The sequence below is a fragment of the Bubalus bubalis genome, chromosome X (genome assembly GCF_019923935.1).
Source record: "Bubalus bubalis isolate 160015118507 breed Murrah chromosome X, NDDB_SH_1, whole genome shotgun sequence".
Taxonomy (NCBI): domain Eukaryota; kingdom Metazoa; phylum Chordata; class Mammalia; order Artiodactyla; family Bovidae; genus Bubalus; species Bubalus bubalis.
The window spans coordinates 139,336,032-139,357,026 of record NC_059181.1 but is presented as its reverse complement, the minus strand read 5'-3'; the positions used below and the strand labels follow the sequence as shown (position 1 = coordinate 139,357,026).

The window sequence follows — 20,995 nt, the reverse complement described above, 5'->3', positions numbered from 1 at the left end:
TATTGGAAATTTGCACTGGGAATGTGCAACTAATTTTAAGACACAAAGGTTAGTATCTCTTGGAACCAGTTTTCCACTGAAGATGGCTGGTAAGTCACAATTCCTGCCACTCCGCCCTTCTCCAGTGCCCACAATTCTACATTTTGCACATTATACCCGGCCTTCTGTTTCTTTTTCTACATTAGAATTTTTGATATGCAGTATTTAGTAAAACATATGAGTTAAAATTTCTCTGGGCTTGGTTATCCTTGTCCCTCAGTACAGCTAGAGAATCGCAGACAACTGAGTTACACACCCTAACCAAAGATCAGCCATATTGAAGTAGCCTTGTGGAGGGCGGGAGGATGTCAGAATTCTGTAAACCTGGGATTGATCAGCCCCAGACTAAGCCGGGCTGAGAGATGTATGTGACTCTTAGGCTTTGGGTTATAGAGCCCGGGTTACCCTAAGGCCCACAGGAGTGAGTTAGTACTCAGGACTTGCATGACTGTATGCCAGGGTATCTGAGAAGAAAGGGGTAAAAGGCTCCATGCAGACCCAGGAATTAAGTTATATTGCTAAACCACAGTTCATGAAGCACCTATGATGTGCACAGCAGAGGTAGTAACCAGTTAAGGGGAGTACAGAGCTGAGTGGAGTCTAGCCTGTGGCCATTGTCGCTCCAAGTCAGCACCAAATATCGGGAACCCAAATAGAGACTACGTGAACAGGGTCAAGAACTCAGGCAGATGTCTGCGTAGGGAAACAGGAATGAAATCACAGGTCCTAAGTGACTTCTGCAAGAGTGGAGCTTGGCAAGAAGCCAAATTGAGTGTCAGCCTCTTATAGACTTCTTGCTGCGGGGCAGAGCTGGTCCCCAAACCTAGTTCACAGGTGTTGACAAGCGCGCACACCTGGCTAACCATGGGGGTGTTGAAAGGGTGGGGGAATGAGACACTGCAGACAGGCAGATTAGCCTGAGTGATGGCTCACATGACCACTCATTTTGCTACTCAAAAGTCCTTTAGAGGTGCATTTTGTTTTTCAAAATTTGATGCTTAGGTTCTTTTTTAAAATTGTAGTTGATTTACAATGTCATATTAATTACCACTGTATAGCAAGCAAAGTGATTCAGTTATACATATACTCTTTAATATTCTTTTCCATTATGGTTTATCATAAGATATTGAATACAGTTCCCTGTGCTATACAGTAGGACCTTGTGGTTTATCCATTCTATATATAAAAGCTTACATCTGCTAACCCCAACCTCCCACTCCCTCCCTCCCCCAACCCCCTTCCCCTTGGCAACCACGAGTCTGTTTTCCACATCCTAGAGTCTGTTTCTGTTGCACAGATAGGTTCATTTGTGTCGTAGTTTAGATTCCACAATCAGTGATATCATATGGTATTTGTCTTTCTCAAGTTTTTTTTTTCCAATTTTCAAATCCAGCTTCCATTATATGAGGAATATAAATTCATTAGAATATTCTGGTAAGCAAAAAGAAGAAAATAAAATGCAAGGATCAGAGAAGGCAATGGCACCCCACTCCAGTACTCTTGCCTGGAAAATCCCATGGATGGAGAAGCCTGGTGGACTGCGGTCCATGGGGTCGCAAAGAATCTGACACGACTGAGCGACTTCACTTTCACTTTTCATTTTCACGCATTGGAGAAAGAAATGGCAACCCACTCCAGTGTTCTTGCCTGGAGAATCCCAGGGACGGCAGAGCCTGGTGGGCTACTGTCTATGGGGTCGCACAGAGTCGGACACGACTGAAGCGACTTAGCAACAGCAGCAAAATGCAAGGATAATCTCATCATCCAGACTTTTAACATTTTGGTGTATATTTTATACATTGAAATATTACTTTCTTATAGAATCCTAAGCTCCACATGTGTCTCTTGATTCAATTTAACTTGGGATAGTTTCTGAAATATTTTTCTCAAAGATTTTCTGTTCAGCCAACACAGATTCACTACAGTAACCCTGATACATTGGGTTTCATGGCCTCCTATTAAGTAGCCCTTTTAAAAGGCATTATTCTTCTTTAATGGGTTCTTTATAGAGTTTCTGTGAAATTCACAACCTGTCAGAACAGAATGGCCTCCAGTGTGCTCACAGTCTTGCTGGGCAACATAGTGAACACTTAATAAATGAAGCAAAACTGATTCTAGAAAGAAGAGGCAGGAATGTAGAACAATCAAGGAAGGGAAACTAAAGAGGGAGAAACATTGGAGTAATAAGCAGAAAGAGAGAGAAGTGAATTAGCACTACAATTAGAAGGTGAGAAAAGATGATAAAGAAAAAAACAGCAAACATGAAAGGAAAGAGTGTCTTAAAGGAACAAGTTTAGGTGTTCATCTCTTTCTTGTCCTTCATACACCTAGACATTAGTTTCCCCTTTATATTTAAGTAAAGACGTCTGGTGTAATGAAATGAGCCCATTACTGGAGGCCAGAAGACCTGGGTTCCAATCCCAGATCTGCTATTATCTGCTGGAAGACCTTTGGACAAGTCTCTTCTCTTGTCTGGATCTCAGTCTCCCCACTTACTAAAATGAAGGGCCCGGATTATGTGACATCAAATGATCTCTGTTGTGTCCCGAATGTCTCAGATTGTTAGATATGCACAGAATGTTTTATCAACCTCAAGTTTAAAGGAAAATTCAAACTACCATTTGGAATCCAGTTGTGCATCACTCACAGCACGTGGATTTAGTGCTAAAGCATTACGTGGAAACAAACAATTATAATTGTTTTAATTATCCAAGTAGCTAGTAATTTCGACAGGACTTGGAAGCACTGTCTTGAGAATGCTATTATTACACTGTCACTTTTGAACAGCCTTTCCAATATAGGCACAGTAATTTCAATGTCCCAGGAGTGGGGGCAAGATTGCTATTAGGGAGGTAATCTTGTGTTTTTTTCCCCTTTCCTTTGTATGAAGAGTAATCCTGAGCAATGAGAGTCTCTTAGACACCATCCAGCAAAGAGTATGAATCAGATGCAACATGTCCAGGTCACTGGCAGGCCAACCTAAGGCCTCAGGCAGTGACACACCATTCCCTTAGAGCTTGAAAAGGGTGTCTGCTAGGTAGTGTCATCTATCAGGGCCTAGATGAGCTTTCTGATTCCAGAGTTCCCTTCTGAACATAGTTTAGTCAGTATCAACATGGCTGCAGGTAAAGAGGGTGGTATACAGGTATAACTGAATCATTTCACAGAACTGCAGAAATTAACACAACATCGTAAATCAGCTACACTTCAATAGAAAAAAAGAGTAGTGGTCAGACAGCTGCTCAGGTTGATTCTTCTAGGACCCCCCTAGGATAGCCACGTGGGCCGGAAATCTTTCTGAGCAGTTAATCTCAAGCAACCTTAAACCTTCCATCGATCACACAGGCAGTACTTTGAACTACTTTATGTTTTCAGAAATAAAATAAAAACCAGTTGTAATTTGGTGTGAATTTCACACGTGCACACACAACTACAAGGCTTGTTCTCTCTGCTTACCACCATGAGGAAATCTTAAGTACCCATTTAAACTGTGCTTCCCTCCAGGGTTTATTGCTGAGTCCTCTGGGCTCTAGGGAAAGGGCCTCCGATGACTTCCTACTTATTCTTTGTTCTTTGATGTGTCTGACTGCACCTTGCTCTCCACCAGATGCTGAAAAACTAGACTGCCTGCAGAGAGGGCTCCATTTTAGAATGAACTGCAGCTACCTGGTAATTAGCCTCTCACCACTCTCAGCAGTTCTCTTTTTACCAGGAGTTCAACCCTCCAGGAAGGTTATAGCTTGGCCAATAATTTCTTCTGCCCTGCCCCGAAGGAGCTCTGTTTCCTAGTTCCACGGGTGGTTTACACAGTGTAAGTTTGGGAAATCTGTTCAACTTCATTTTTAGAAAACTGGTTGCGTCTGACTGTATTGGTAGATGTATATGATATAGGTTTAATTTTCTGTTGCTTGTTGCAATGTCAGAATATTTGCATTTTAAATGAAAAGAAACAGCCCTTTGAAAGGAATAGTCCCAGGGTTTAACCCCTAAAGGGTTCTGAGATTTCTGGATGTAGCCTGCAGATAATAGGAAAGGAGAAGGAAGGACCCTTCCATGGGAAGGGTCCAAACTCTGCAAAGGAGGTGCGTGTCTATTGTTGCTTATAAATAGAGAGCTGGATGGAGGTGAGGGAATGTAGACCAAGATGCAGAACACGATTTCTTTATATTGCTGAAATTAAATCGGGATCACTGAAAACAGATTTTGCCTGGGAATTCACTAAATAGTACCAAAATGCAAAAACGTTGCCAAATTTACTATTCTGCTCAGCACAAGTCAGATCTTCTCACTGGACAACTCCACTTGATTCTGAGCTCCAAAATGCCATTCAGGATTCAGAATGTGAAGAGCAAAAGGAGAGATGAAAATTAGCCATCAGGGTGGCTGGAAGGGACTGGTTCACTATTGTCTCCATAAAGATGCTGAGTGGCCATGTGCTTAGGCTTCTGGATGAACTGACTCTGGGCCAGCGCCAGGGGTTGGGGGGGTGATTGGGGTAAGTTGCCAATGGGATAATACATGGCAAAGCTCTCAGCTGCACCATAAAAGACTGAAAGTAATTTCCAGGTAGGTGACTCTAAAAGGAATCCAGGAACACATCAGAGATGGGGTGTCAAAAAGATAATTTATATGTTTATGTCAGCAGAAAGCTCTTGATCTGACAAGCTGTGGTTTTCTTTCCAAAGGATAGGAAGTGTCAAAGGAGAGGCTCAAGCATGTTGTCATGGGTGAGGAATGTTCCCAGCATCCCCCCCCTCAAAGAAGTGGGTAAGGGAAGAATGCGGTAACAAGGGATGGTGGAAAGGGAGTGAGGCAAGCGGAGCCCAGCTTATCATGTCACGTTATGTAAAGTTATCATGTTGTAAGGATGTGTCTCACTGCCAGTTGAGCCTTCTCATGCTGTCCTTGCTGTACATGTGGTTGGTGAGCCAATTAGTAAACAAACAAATATGTAAACCCTGACTCTGCCTAAAGGCAAAAGGGGAGCCAGCAGAGAGCACCTGGATATGCAGGCCTCTCCCTCTCTGTGACCTTTCAACTGCACTTATTACCCTGGACACATGTCTCCCATCCCGCCTCTTTCTCATCTCACAATCACTGCCCTCATCCATGCGACCAGCTTCTCCACCTGAACTGCTGCAATAGCCCTGCCTGGTTGGCTCGTCACTGGTTTTGCCCCCTCCTCCATCCACTCCTTCCACTCTTGTTCCTCCAAGGATAGTCCTCACACCTGCAGTCCTGGTCTCCCCTGGGAGCTTGTGAGACACGAAGTTTCTCAGGCCCCACCCCACACTTACTGAATCTGAATCTGCGTTTTTAACAAGAGCTGCAGGTGATTCATATGCACTTTCCTGTTTGGGACGCTCTGCCCTAACTACTGCCAGGACGGTGTTTCCAAAACAGAACTCTGACCCTATCAATCCCCTGCTGAAATTCATTCAGCTACTCCACCCGAGCCCTGCCTTCAGGTATACGGCTTCGCCTGACCCAAGGAGCCCGTCTTGGTGAGGTTCCTGCTCACTTCCCCAGTCCCTGTACCTCCCTTACTCCTTTAGGAATGCCACACTGCTAACAGCCTCATTGTTCACAGCAGGTTTACTAATCTCTTCTGCCTCTGACAGCCTTCTCTCACCCTCTTCTTCATCTGGCTACCTCCAACTCTTGCTTCCTGCTTTGGATGAAGTGTCCCCTCTGTGAAGAATCCATTATGCTACCCCCTCACCCGCCGCTCTGGGTTAGCTACCTTCTAGGTGTGATGTCCAGAGAAGGCAATGGCACCCCACTCCAGTACCCTTGCCTGGAAAATCCCATGGACAGAGGAGCCAGGTAGGCTGCAGTCCATGGGGTCGCTAAGAGTCGAACATGACTGAGCAACTTCCCTTTCACTTTTCACTTTCATGCATTGGAGAAGGAAATGGCAACCCACTCCAGTGTTCTTGCCTGGAGAATCCAAGGGACGGGGGAGCCTGGTGGGCTTCCATCTATGGGGTAGCACAGAGTCGGACACGACTGAAGTGACTTAGCAGCAGCAGCAGCAGGTGTGATGTCACATTACCCCCTGCATACATCCTTGATGAGCCCCAATCACAGCGATCACCTGCTGATGCGCCTGCCTTGCCTGCCAGCCTATGTATTCCTCGGTGGTAATGCCTGAGTCTTGTTCACCTCAGTATCCCTGGAGTTCAGGAAAGTACCTGGCACAGAACAGGCACTCAATAAGGTGTGTTGAACTGAAAGAGTAGTAGAAAAGGGTCACAAAAGAGTAAAGGCATATGGAGCAGGAAAAGGGCAAATGCCTGGAGTCTTGGCTGGGGGAAATTACAACAGGAAAACAAAAGGAGCAAAAACAGACAATAAAGAATGGAGAAAAACAAGCTCAAGGAGAGGTGAGGGATTGACTTTTAAAGTGTTTAGTAGTGAAAAGGTTAAGACTGGTGAGGCAGTTCTCTCCGTCCCTGGCTTTTTGTGTGGTTGTTATGGTTGAGCTGTACCTATTAAAATGTGGAATCAGGGTGAAAATGACTGAAAAGCAACTCATTCACTCGCTACTGGAGGAATGATCATCAGACATGGGTGTCTTTGTGGGTAAACTAATAGTCATGTCTGTGATTCTTAATATTCCTGATCTTGAATATTCAAATAAATGCTGCCCTCGTCAAAACAGACCCAAAGCTGTCCAAATGCATTTAGCTAGGTGACCATCCCTCAGAATTTGCCCAGGACAGTGTTTGTCCAGTCCTGGTTTACACCTGTTGTGACAATATAATAATTACTAATGCCCCATCAGCCCTCAAAAGTGTCCCAATTTGGATGATAAATTACATAGTCAACCTGTATACCGTCAACATTTCTTGGGCTCTTCCTTTGGACCAGATATTGTATAAGGTATTTGACATGAATAGTTTCATCATTAATAGATACTTGTTATGATCCTTCTTTAACATGAAGATGCAATGCACAGGCCAGAAAATTCACCCTGTAAAATTCAGTGGTTTTTAATATATTCACTGTGTTGTACAACCATCACAACTATCTAATTCCAGAATATTATCATCCTTCCCAAAAGAAAACCCCAAACTAATTAGTAGTCACTCCCTGTTCCCCTCTGCCCAGTCCTTGGCAACCACCAATCTGTCTCTATAGATTTGCCTGTTCTAGACATTTCATAGAAATAGAATCATATAATATGTGGCCCTTTTGTGTTTTATTTCTGGCAGTACTGTTTCGCAACTGAGGAAGTGAAGGCTCAGAGAGATTAAATAGTCTGCCCAAGGTCACCCCTCTAACAGGAAGAGGGTCAGACCTAGATCCAGGTGTGTCTGGCTTCAGGGTCCACATTCTTGTGCTGCCCACCATGGCGTGCTGCCTCCTCCTATATGCAGGTTTTCAGGACATTTTTGGAACTCCTTTCTGGCCTTCTTTCCAAAATGACTCACAGATCTTCATAAGTTGAGAGTGGATTTAATGTTTGGAAAGAGTACAAAGTCTTAAAGAGCAAGTATGGTAACGAAAGTGGGTTATCAAGTTGGGTGATTGTTATGGACTGAAATATGTCCCCTCCCCCCACCAGATTCATATCAGTTCAGTTCAGTTCAGGGCTTCCCTGATAGCTCAGATGGTAAAGTATCTGCCTGCAATGTGGGAGACCCAGGTTCGATCCTTGTATTGGGAAGATCTCCTGGAGAAGAAAATGTCAGCCCACTCCAGTATTCTTGCCTGGAGAATTCCATGGACTGACCGTGAGATTGCAAAGAGTCGGACATGACTGAGCAACTAACACTTTCACTTTCAGTTCAGTTCAGTCGCTCAGTTGTGTCCGACTCTTTGCAATCCCATGGACTGCAGCATGCCAGGCTTCCCTGTCCATCACCAACTCCCAGCGCTTGCTCAAACACATGTCCATCAAGTTGGTGATGCCATCCAACCATCTCATCCTCTGTTGTCCCCTTCTCCTCCTGCCTTCCATTTTTCCCAGCATCAGGGTCTTTTCTAGTGAGTCAGTTCTTCACATCAGGTGGCCAAAGTATTGAAGCTTTAGCTTCAGCATCAGTCCTTCCAATGAACATTCAGAACTGATTTCCTTTAAGATTGACTGGTTTGACTTCCTTGCAGTCCAAGGAGTCTTCTCAACTCAAGAGTCTTCTCCAACACCACAGTTCAAAAGTATCAGTTCTTTGGCGCTCAACTTTCTTTATGGTGCAACTCTCACATTCATACATGACTACTGGAAAAACCATAGCTTTGACTAGATGGACCTTTGTTGGCAATGTCTCTGCTTTTTAGTATGCAGTCTAGGTTTGTCATAGCTTTTCTTCCAAGGAGCAAGCATCTTTTAATTGCATGGCTGCAGTCACCATCTGCAGTGATTTTGGAGCCCAAGAAAATAAAGTCTGGCACTGTTTCCATTGTTTCCCCATCTATTTACCATGAAGTGATGGGACCGGGTGCCATGATCTTTATTTTTTGAATGTTGAGTTTTAAGCCAGCTTTTTCACTCTCCTCTTTCACTTTCATCAGGAGGCTGTTTAGTTCCTCTTGCTTTCTGCCATAAGGGTGGTGTCATCTGCATATCTGAGGTTATTGATATTTCTCCCAGCGATCTTGATTTATATGTTGAACGCCTAACCCTGATCCCAATGTGACTCAGGTGACTGTATTTTGAGATGGAGCTTTTAGGAAGTAATTAAGGTTAAATGAAGTCATAAGGGTGGGGCCCTAATATAAGATTGATGGCTTTATAGAAAGAGGAAGAGACAGGTCTCTCCCTGTCTCTGTCTCTGTCTCTGTCAAGTGAGGACACAGAGAGAAGGCAACCATCTGCAAATCAGAAAAAGAGGTCTCACCACAACCTGACCATGCTGGCACCCTGATCTCAGACTTCCAGCCTCTGGAACTGTGAGAAATAAATCCCCGTTGTCTCAGCCCCCCAGACTGTGCTGTGATAGCCTCTGGAACTAGTATCGTCATATTTTGGGATTAAAAAATGAGGCATAACCACAAAGTCAGAAGAGTGAGTGATTATTCTCTGTGACTTCAAGAACAATTTCCTGAGGGGAGCATGAGAAGTATTTTGAATGTGGGAATCAGCATTGGAAACAGGAGAAGCATCTCTTTGTATGGCATTGTGTATAATGTGTATTGTATTTCTCTGGAAAATATAACAAGTATAAGGAAAAATTAAAATGTCCTATTATGCTACTGTTAATAATATGCTGTATTTTGTTCCAGTTTATCCTTCTCTGAAGCCTTAATTGTATAGCCTATGTTCTTTTGAAGTAAACAATCAACATGCGGGTACATTAGATAGAATCTGTTATCTAATGTGGTCAAAGGTGGTTGTTGGTCAGTTAACTGATAAAATACATCAAAGCAGGAATCACAATAAGTATGTATATTTGCACACAAACACCTTAAATTTTTTAGTTTGACATAAAACATATATTTATATGTGAAGTTTTTGATGCAGGGTCAAGGGTTTTTGAGTAAGGGCTTCTGATTGGTGTTTCCATTTTTCTTCTCTGACACCCACTCATAATGCATCATCTAGGATTGCCAGTATTTGCTCATTTAACATAGAAAAATTTGAGTACAGAATCCTTCCAGATTTTTATCCCCCAATATTTTACTGCTGTCATACCCCAAACTAATTTGACAGCATATTTGTGGGGATTCCCCCCTTACTGATTTTTTTTTTTTGCAAAGTGATCAACTTAGTTTTCATAGAAACCCCTTTTGTTATTGTGATCCTAATTCTTCTGATATACATACAATTTAATGAAATTGTGTACTTAAAATATAAGTAGAATTGTCAAAAATATATTCAAGAAAATAATTATTAGTAAGCCTGAGACTCAGTCAATGGATATAGAAGTGCAAAGTCATATCAGAGTACCCTACTAGCCATGATCTTTCATCATGACAAGCATTTGTCAATGTTTTAAAGGGGGAACAGAAAGCATCTTCTGTGCATTGTTGAGTTAAAGTTGATTAAGATAGTTTCTTCGATCCTAAAGCACGACAGTACCAAAGAATGTTCAAACTTACCCAACATTTGTGCTCATTTCACATGCTAGTAAAGTTATGGTCAAAATCCTTCAAGCTAGGCTTCAACAGTATGTGAACTGAGAACTTCCAAATGTACAAGCTGGGTTTAGAAAAGGCAGAGGAACCAGAGATCAAATTGCCAACATTTGTTGGATCATAGAGAAAGGAAGGGAATTCCAGAAAAACAACTGCTTCATTAACTATGCTAAAGCCTTTGACTGTGTGGATCACAACAAACTGTGGAAAATTCTTAAAGAGATGGAAATACCAGACCTCCTTACCTGTCTCCTGAGAAATCTGTATGCAGGTCAAGAAGCAACAGCTAGAACCTTACATGGAGCAAAGGACTGGTTCAAAATTGGGAAAGGAGTATGTCAAGGCTGTATATTGTCACCCTGCTTATTTAACATATATGCAGAGTACCTCATGCGAAATGCCAGGCTGGATGAATTAAAAGCTGGAATCAAGATTGCTGGGAAAAATATCAACAACCTCAGATATGCAGAGGTTGATAACACTGTAATAGCAGAAAGTGAAGAGAAACTAAAGAGCCTCTTAAAGAAGGTGAAAGAGAGTGAAAAAGCTGGCTTAAAACTCAGCATTCAAAAAACTAAGATCATGGCATCCAGTGCCATCACTTCATGGCAAATAAAAGGGGAAAAAGTGGGAGCAGTGACAGATTTTATTTTTATGGACTCCAAAATCACTGTGGACAGTGACTGCAGCCATGAAATTAAAAGACATTTGCTCCTTGCAAGGAAAGCTATGACCAACCTAGACAGCATATTAAAAAGAAAAGACATCACTTTGCTGACAAAAGTCCATATAGTCAAAGCTATGGTTTTCCCAGTAGTCATGTATGGATGTGGGAGTTGGGCCATAAAGAAGGCTGAGCACCGAAGAATTAAGGCATTCCAATTGTGGTGCTGGAGAAGACTATTGAGAGTCCCTTGGACAGCAAGGAGATCAAACCTAAAGGAAATCAACCCTGAATATTCATTGGAAGGACTGATGCTGAAGCTGAAACTCCAATACTTTGGCTACCTGATGCGAAGAGCCAACTCATTGGAAAAGAACTTGATGCTGGGAAAGATGGAGGGCAGGAAGAGAAAGGGACAACAGAAGTATTTAAGATGGTTGGATGGCATCATTGACTCAATGGACATGAATCTGAGCAAACTCCAGGAGATAGTGAAGGACAGGGAAGCCTGGTGTGCTGCAGTCCAGGGGGCTGCAGATTTGGACACAACTTAGAGACTGAACAGCAACAAGAGAGTTTCTACTGTCCCTGCTTACTTAAGAAAAATCTAAAAATGTGCAAACTAAAAAGGTAAAGTTCCCTTTAATCTAATCCCGTCTCCAGAAATAATGCTGTTAACAGTTTGGTATGTATTCTTCCAGACTCTTCTATCTGTGTACATTACTTACTGCTTGCTATGTGCCAGGCACTATACTAAGCCCTTGATGTGAATTATCTTGATTAATCCACACAACAATTCTATAAAAGAATACTATTATTTTCTCTATTTTACAGATGAGTAAACCGAGGCTCAGGAAGGTTCAGTAATTTGCCCTAGGTCACATAGTGACTAATTTGTTCTTCCTCTTGAGAGGACTGTTGTGCTAATGCACACGAATCAAGTTAAATGTTTGGATCTATTCATCTATTTATTCAGTTAGCATTTATTTAATGTCCACTCTTTGCCAGTCACTGTATAGAATGCCAGCTACTCAGACACAAGCCTGAATAAGGGAGATCAATCTGTGAGCTAAATGATTTGCCCCATTCAAAAACCTAGTCAATAGGTAGAGCAAGATTACAGTCCAGGCTTGTTTAACCACCTGTTCTTTGCCCTCTGTGCAAAGAAGCTTTGGTAGACTGTTTTTTTGGAGAGAGACAACACCGCTTGAATAAGTATCGTTTGCATGAGAAAATGAGTTTGGATCCCCAAGAAATCAGTGTCCAATGCTTAAGGCCAAGTTTGTAGACTGGAGATTATAAATACATGTTCTGAAAAGTTTTAAATTATACTATATGTGTGTGTGTGTATGATTTTTCTTAAGGCAAATACTACTGTAATCCAAGAGAGATGAAAGTAAGGCAGCATTCAAAATTGGAGTTTCTATTTCTTGAGTGGGAGGGCCGGTGATAAAGCATTTAGATCCTAAGGAGCTTAAACAAGAGCAAGCAATGGAAAAGAGAATCAGAAGTCCAGAAAAAATAGAAAAGTTGTAAACGGAGATATTATGAGAAAATAATAAAGAGTGAAGAATTGGTTGAAAAAAAGTAAAGGCTGCATGTTAAGACAGAACCAAGACCTTACCTATTGTGCAACACATTCCACTAGGCTGGCCAATTTCAATGTACACTATGGAGGGTTGAAGGGAAATGCCTCTCCCAGAGATGGGGGTGGAGAACTCGAGCCACGTGAGCCCCTGACCTCTGAGTGCACAAATGCCAAAGCCTTTTAGAGCCAGTTGGCAAGATATACAGGGGTGGACGAATCAGGGGCTTATTCTTGTAAACATGGTATGGAATCTTACAGAAGGGAGCAAAAAGGCAGCCTGGATTGGAAACCTTACAGGAACGGCTATATATTCTTTGTGACTGCAGAAACATTTAAGTATACAAACGCATGGAATGTGGCAGCATTGATGCGGAGGATTAAGCACCCCAATGAAAAAAGAAAAAAGAAAAAAAAATGAGAAGGAAAAAGGAAAGTCTTGAGTTTCTTAAATTGTTTGCAAAGAAACTGGAGTCTATGACGGAATTTGGTCCCCATGACTGAAATGTTTCTTTGGTGTTGGAAAAAGTCTTGCTGTCATCTCTCTCTCTTTAGAATTTTTTTTAATTCATAATAAAAATCTTGTGGCAGCTCCTTGTCTGGAGGACTTTAAAAATAGGCGCGATTTCATCTGTCTGGAATGGTCTGTGTCAGCACTTGCCCTAGGCAAGGTTGCCACAGAGGCAAAAACACCCCCTCCCTGCCCCCTCCCAGACACCCCTCCCCTACTGCCCCCCAATGCCTTTCAAGCCCCCAAACCACCTCCCCTCTGTGGGCTGGCCCCCTTTTCCCGGACCACAGCTCCAATGAGACCTCCCACATAAAATCAAACCTCCTTGTCTTCAGCTCTCTCTCCAGGTGCTAAGGAGGCAGTAACTTTCACCCTTTGCGGCCTATTTGCATTTAAAACCAGGACCCTGCTTAACCCTCATGAATCTCAAGTTGGTGGAGATTTGGACCACGTAACCAAGCAGAGAGAGGTCCAAGCAAGAGGGGAGTGTTTTGAGTCCTTGGGGGAAGGGGGTGGGGGATGTTGCCTTCCTGGAAGCTATTAAATCCCAGATGTGAGCTCTGTTCAGTGTGAGACTGCCTTGAGGGAGAGTGTTGGTGGGTGGGGGAGGGTGTCTGGACTCTCTGACCTCTCAAGGTTGGCATTAATTCTATGGGTCGGTGATTTCCAACTATATTCCCTGAGCCCAGCTTCCTTCGCAGCACTAGAGGCACCTCGTGACTTGGCTTTAACTAGGGGTTTTCAACAGCGTGTCTTTGTGCCTATCAGCCAGGGCCCAATTTTCCCATCACTGTCCTCCCCGCCACTGCAACCCTCAGCTTCAGCGATGGTGGCTGAAGATCAGCCCCAGCCCCACTCCGCTCAGGTTTTCAGCTCTACACAGCTCCCGTTCTCAGAGAAGCCTGAGAAAGGGACTGTTTCGTGCTCACAGTGTGAGGGGACTTTATGAAGAAAGAAATAATACATGTGGCCTTGCATGAAACGAGTATGTTAGACGCAGATTTGGTGGAAAAAGCTGCAAAATCAAATCTCCTGGCGGAACTCAGAGGAGGAAGTTGGTCAATTTCATGTTGAAATAACCCACATTCAAGAGCCCCTAGTATGTGCCAGGCTCTGAGTTAGATCCGGTGAGTAACAAGAAAATTAAAGCAAGGCCCCTGGTATGAAGGAATTCAGTCTAACAGGGAAGATAGACATCCCATGTGAGAAATGTCATGTTTGAGGTAAGCAAGAGTGTCTGGGAGCATGGAGTGTGCCCTTGGCTCCACCTGCTCCTGTAGGGATCAGAGAATGCTCTCCTGGGGAGATGGCATCTGAGCTGAGTAGGAGGAAGCCAAAGCCAAGAAAGATGGGAAGGGCGTTCTGTGTAGAAGGAATGACAGAAGCAGAGGCATGGAGGCATGAAGCTACTTGACCTGTGTGGGGAGCCAGGAGCAGGCTGCGATTAGTAAAAAGTGGCGGGCCGGGGGAAGGGCAAGAGATGAAGCTGGAGGGGCAGGCGGGGCCGCCAGAGAGGGAGGAGGGCCCAGCCTCCCTGCTAGGGAGTACAGACTTTATCCTGAAGGGAGTCACTGAAGGATTTTAAACAGGTCAGAATTGCATCTTGATTAAACTATCTGTCAATTTGGGGGAAATCCTTCAAATTGCCTGTGGAATGAACTGATGAAAGAATTCCATTGAAAGGGTGGATTTGTAGATCCAGCCTAAGTAGTTAAGGGTGAGGCTGTCTTTTCCAAGAGGGTTTCTCATTCATCTGAGGCTTTTTAAAAGGTACCTCTAAAACAATCTACAGATAGATGCCTGTATATGTATGTAAGATTCAACCTCATTTGGGAGGGTACCAGAAAACTGTGCTTAAAGGAAACTGTTTGAATACAGTCTAGGTGCTTCTCCCCTTCCCCACGCAACCTGCCCTACCCCGGCACTGCAGAAACAGTATTAGCCTAGAATGGAAAACTGCTATGATCTCTTTGTTTTGTTTAGCAAAAGTCATCCGGGAAGGCGCTGTTTAACTTGAGCTGCAGCCATCTAAATCTTGCTGAAAAGGAGTATTTTGGATTAGAATTCTGTAGCCATTCTGGAAATAATGTAAGTTGCTTTCATTATAGGGTTCTTTGTGTCTAGAATTGCTTCTAAATGCAGCTTGCAGCTAGGTATGTAGGGCTCAACCCCCTGATTGCAAAATGAAAAACCATTTAAAGCCTTGCAAAATGACAGGATTTAATCACTATTTCCCCTCCTTGGCTATTAAAAGTCACTTCAGTTTGCCAAACATAAACTCTTCCACCCGCTGCTCCTCTTTTGTGTCTTCACTGTGTGAAGAGCTCTCTGTGCTTGGTTCTGATTTTCTAGAGGCTGGAACTCAGCCTCCAGAATGAAGACTGCTAACCTCACCAATGAGTGTTCAGGGCACTCTCCTTGGCCCTCTCTCATGTCCTACCACTCCCAATGTTCTCCCTGCTGCGTCCTGCCTTGGCAGATCTCTTATCTGGCCCCTTCCCAGAAAGGCTCATTATGACTACTAAGCTGGCATTTGGAGGCTGTAGGATTCAAATATGGAGCCAAACGCCTTCATTAGTCTTTGCGGCCACTAATAAGCCTGGCATATGACACCTCCGTCATCCCTCTGTGGCAGGGGAGCAGTGATTCAAATGTCAACAGCCAAGGGTTTATAGATCAACAATCTGCACTGTCATTGGGAAAATACAAGGGGGCAGACTGAGTGTGGGGCAGGCATGGCATCTCTTTAACGTTGCTGTTCCTTATTATCTGTAGAAGTCTGAAGAGTCTTGATTTTTGTTTGCTTCATGTTGACGTGAATATGTTATATATAAAAAAAAGTGTACTTAGTGCCTCGTTCTACCAATTCTTTCATTAATGTTATTACAGGTCTGGTTGGAACTGCTGAAGCCCATTACAAAGCAGGTAAAAAGTAAGTATGGAAAATCACTTAAGGAATAGAATTCCTAGTTATAACTTGAAAATATTTCAACAATACCGCACTATTCCACACCTTAATATAAGCCGAGAAAAGGGCTTTGATGTATTATTTTAATCCTTCATCATCCAATAAATTTACCAATTTTGAAAAATCATTTTAACTTTGCCTGAGATGAAGAAAATCAGGCTGCTAGGTTTTTGAGTAAATTTAGAGAACTCTGTGGATTGGCCCTAGGACTACATCTCTGACTGCTGCTGCTGCTAAGTCGCTTCAGTCATGTCTGACTCTGTGCAACCCCATAGACGGCAGCTCACCAGGCTCCCCCATCCCTGGGATTCTCCAGGCAAGAACACTGGAGTGGGTTGCCATTTCCTTCTCCAATGCATGAAAGTGAAAAGTGCAAGTGAAGTCGCTCAGTCGTATTGGACTCTTAGCGACCCCATGGACTGCAGCCTACCAGGCTCCTCCGTCCATGGGATTTTCCAGGCAAGAGTACTGGAGTGGGGTGCCATTGCCTTCTCTACATCTCTGACTCTAGCCCCGAACATCTTTGAGCATCCCTGATGTCAATCAGCCATGCCATTCGCAGTCTTCCAGAAGGTGTTTTAGTTTCATTCTATCACAGACATTGTCCATTCATTTCAGTTCACATTTCAGTGCCTATATGTATGAAATAATCCACCTACCACATATGTTACAATCTATGTGGTGGTTCTGAAATTTCAGTGTGTATTAGGATCACTGTGAGGTGCGGCAGGCAGGGTCTTATTAAAATGTAGATTCCTGGGCCTCACCCCCGCATTGGGGGCCAGCAATCTGCATTTTTAACAACCTCCATAAGTGTTTCTGCTTGCAGGTTGATTTCAGGCCACACTTTGAGGAAAGCTGTCTTTGTGTGTCTTCCCCTGCCTGCTCTCTGCATGTTGGTGCTTCCCACTGTATAATGTGGGTCTTCCCAGGCGGCGCTAGTAGTAAAGAACACGCCTGCCAATGCAGGGGATGTAAGAGACGTGGGTTCAATCCCTGAGTCAGGAAGATCCCCTGGAGAAGTGGCAACCCACTCCAGTATTTGTGCTTTGAGAATTCCATGAAGAGAGGAGCATGGTGGGCTATACAGTCCACAAAGGATCAGACATGACTGAAGTGACTTAGCACTGGATGATGATAATCTGTCACATGATTCCAGCAGCTTCCCGACTGACTCCTTCACCTCACCCCTACAATCCATCTTGTGCACTGTTCCCTAAGGAACTATTGCAAATAGAAACCTTACCACATCACTCTCCTGCTTAAAGTGTTTCCATGACTCCCTATGGCCCTTGGAAAAAAGTCCAGACCCCTTTGCATGACCCACAAAGCACTGAATTCTGAGTGGCTTTTTAGCCTTTACCTCTGCCTCTGACCACTTCATACTCCTACCTCTCCTGACTTTAACAAAACTAGCCTCAGGTGTAGGCTTCTCAGATAAAATAGAAGATGCCCAACTAAATTAGAATTTCAGATCAATGAAGACTAATTTTCTTAGTGTAAGTATGTCCCATGCAATCATTGTTTATCTGAAATTCAAATTTAACTGAGAATCCTGTCTTTTTATCTGCTAAATCTGGTGGCCCTACTGAGGTGTCAGCTCCTCCAGGAAGCCTTCCTTGCCTTCCTCCAAACTCTTTTCTCCCTCTTGGGCTTATAAAGTGTTATAAAGCACCACTTTGTGGTGCTGTATTTGTCAGTCTAGAAGTCTGCCTCTTCTACCAGCCTTTGAATGCTTAATTGTATTTTTATTTCCAGGACCTGCTAGTACAATGCTTAGCATACAACAGACACTCAACAAATATTTACTGAATGAATGGTGTTAGTGCTGCATGTGTACACTGGCTTTTGATGCAAAAAGTTTCTTATTTTCAAATGTAAGTAGGAGTGAGGGCAAGTAGATACGGATTTTTAAAGTAATTAATTTTGCAGTAGGTCCTTGTTGCTTATCTGTTTTACGTATAGCAGTGTGTACTTGTCAATCCCAATTCCCCAAGATGTTTTCTTAATGTAGATTTTATGATACACGGAGGTCTCAGTCCCTACTACTAGTTCCCTTTAAGAATCTTTGAGCCAGCTGAAAATCACCTGCCTCTACAGTGGGGTCCTTCTCTCAGCCAGGAATGCAGAATCCCAAGTAGCAAGTGGTATATTTTTCTAAATGCAACACTTCTTAAGAGAGGACACAGTAGGCCCCAAACGTGGCACATCTTTACAAAAAGAAACTCAGAGAGAGAGAGAGGGTAGGAAGGGGGGCACGAGGACTTTCCCAATTGCTATCCACATAGAGGCACAGTCCAGAAATAGCAGCATTTCACAAATGTGAAAAATTGAAATTTCAATGAAAAGTCCATGGGAAGGAGTGATGAGGAGAGGAGGGGAGGGAAGAGGGGAGTGTGTGTGTGTGTGTGTTTCTGAAGACATGTAACTGTTGAAATAAAACTTATGGAGATATTGTGTTTTAAGATCCTAAGGAAGTTGTTTTCAAATTTATGGTGAAATTTTTCCCAGTGGACCCTGGACATCTGCGAGAAGAGCTTACAAGGTATAGTACTTGTATGATGCATGATGTTATTTAATCATTATCCTTTTATCAGGGAACAGGCTTCTAGCCTTCTTTGGAAGGCTTGGATCATAGTCTCTTTCTGGGAGATGGTGAGGAGTTGGTGAGCAGGAGGGCCTGGCTGGTCCCCAAAGTGTTAATCTTTCAAAGGATAGGGACTTGAGGGAGAAGGAGGGGTGGTGTTCTAAAAGTGGTAACCAGCCTGGGTGCCCACTTGGGGGATATGCCATTACCTGCTACAACAGTAAGAGTGTTTGCCTCCATTGCGTCTGTGTTCCCATCAGAGGGCAGCCTGAAGCACAAGTATGATGCCAGCTAAGTTCCCTGCATATTGAAAATGGTTGTGTGTGTGTGTGTGTGTGTGTGTATCCCATAGGTAGGAAGTGATAATGACTCATAAAACCTTTCTAAAGTAGAAAAGTAAAAAATATAAAAATAAATTGAAATAAATTATTTATTTTGCACAATTATAAATGATTGACATTTAAGTATAATATTAATAATTGCTATTATTAATATTATACAAGTAAAATATTTGTATACTTGTAAAAATTTAAAAGGTATAAAGTATGAAATGTTGAAGTATTTTTATATTTGTAATAATTCCCTTTAAAATGACAATGTAAACTTACTTCTTCGAAAACACCTTGTCAACATAGAAAAAAAATGAAAGTGTCACTTGCTAGGTTGTGTCCAGCTTTTTGCGATCCCATGGAGCCCCCCAGGCTCCTCTGTCTGTGGAACTCTCCAGGAAAAAATACTGGAATGGGTTGCCATGTCCTTCTCCAAAGGACCTTCCTGACCCAGGGATCAAACCTGAGTCTCCTGCATTGCGGGCAGATTTTTTACCATCTGAGCCACCAGGGAAACACTCTCCTAAACCTTACTCTGCTTTCTAGACTTTAGACTCCAGACTTTTACACATAAAAGGAATATAAGGAAACGGGTCCTGGGAACTAGAGTGACTTGACCAAGGTCTTGGGATGTTAGAGAATATTTCACCTGACATATGTCCCAACATCATTCATGGCCAGTTTTTCTTTACCTTTCTTGTACAGGGAGCTTCTTTTCTGAGAGGTCTTTGTAGAAGTCAGTCTTTTCACATAGCAGTCTCTCTCAATCCTCTCCAAATTTGTGAGTTTTAGGCCCCTTTTCACATAACTTGGTATCTCTATCAGTTTGCCTTTGCTTACCCATTTCAGTCCAGTCTCAAATTGTAACCAATTCTGATGGAGATAAACTTTTTCTTGGAAAAAAAAAAAGAAAGAATGAGAGAATCAATGTGATGATAAATGATTCATCAGCTGTTCAGAGGAAGGATTTGGTATTTGCAGCAGGCAGCTGCCTCCTTAACAGCAAGGAATGTGTCAAATGAGAAGTTTCTTTCTCGTTAGGAGTAAAATGAAATTCACCTCCCCTTTAGCAATTGAGGCTGATTATTCTCATTTACATTTATATTTGAAAGCAGGCAATGGCAAAGTTTAGACTTCCTTTATTTTTTCCCCATTGGTCCATTTGAGAATACTTAACTGTAGTTGACTTTACAAGGAAGCGTTGTTTGAGGCCAATACCTGAGTTTCTCAGAGTGGCATTCAAATATAACTTTTCTAATTGAATCATTTCTAATCCTTTAGGGGAGCATCACTTTTCACTTTCATAATGAACCCTTTTGTAAAGTGAATAATCATCTACTAATTTATCTGTTTTCTCCCAGTCTGATTTTTCATCTATCACCTGCAGTTAATTTTGATTCACCACATTGTCTTCAAGTCCTAACTGGTTTTAAAACATCTAGATAGAATGTTATTTAGAAAATTATCAATTACATCTTATATAGGGAAATGCACACAGTAGATACTCAATAAATGTTTTAATGTCTAAAATAAAATATTGGAAACAGTTTTGGACCAAGAAGGGACACAGTCAGCAGTAGAATCTTAATTATACACATCTTTTTGAAAGTTGATTGCCTTTGATAAGGGCTTAAAAGTATGGAACAAATGCTCTTTGCCTGTCGGAAAAGCTCTGGATGCCAACATGCACTTTATGGGTCCCTGATTATCGGTGGCGGGCTTCCCAGGTGGCGCTAGTGGTAAAGAGTGCCAATGCATGAGATGCAAGGGACACAGGTTCAATCCCTGGGTCAGGAAGATCCCCTGGAGGAGGGCACAGTAACCCACTCCAGCATTCTTGCCGGGAAATCCCATGGACAGAGGAGCTTGGTGGGCTACAGTCCATGGGGTCTCAAAGAGTCAGACACAACTGAAGAGACTTAGCACGAATGATTACAGCTGGGGAAAAGGGCAGTCTGGCTTCATTCCATTCGGGACACAGTAATTCCATACCTGCTCTGTGCAAAGGGCTGGGCTGGGCCCTGGTGATACAGAGACAGGGGTCCATGTGAAGGGGCAGAAGCATGTCCTCAGGTTCTTGATTTCTGAAACACCGTCTTTTGGGTAGGAGCCAGCCTAAACTGGATGGCAGACCTGAGATCTGGCCACAGTTTCACTCTGTCGGGGTGATAGGACTTTGCCAAGATCACCTAACCTCTGTCTTTCCATAATTGGAACATGGGGTGATGGTGC

The 20,995-nt window shown here is 42.9% G+C and overlaps 1 protein-coding gene across 1 annotated transcript in view; it reads left to right on the top strand.

Moving 5' to 3' along the window:
- The window catches only part of FRMD7 (FERM domain containing 7), a 52,633-nt gene that overhangs the window by 13,006 nt on the left and 18,632 nt on the right, over positions 1-20,995 (top strand). Inside the window, exons 2-4 of the mRNA XM_044936517.2 lie at positions 14,863-14,967; positions 15,769-15,811; positions 18,314-18,392. Coding sequence (XP_044792452.2) covers positions 14,863-14,967; positions 15,769-15,811; positions 18,314-18,392 — 227 coding nt within the window. The remainder of the gene's footprint in view (positions 1-14,862; positions 14,968-15,768; positions 15,812-18,313; positions 18,393-20,995) is intronic.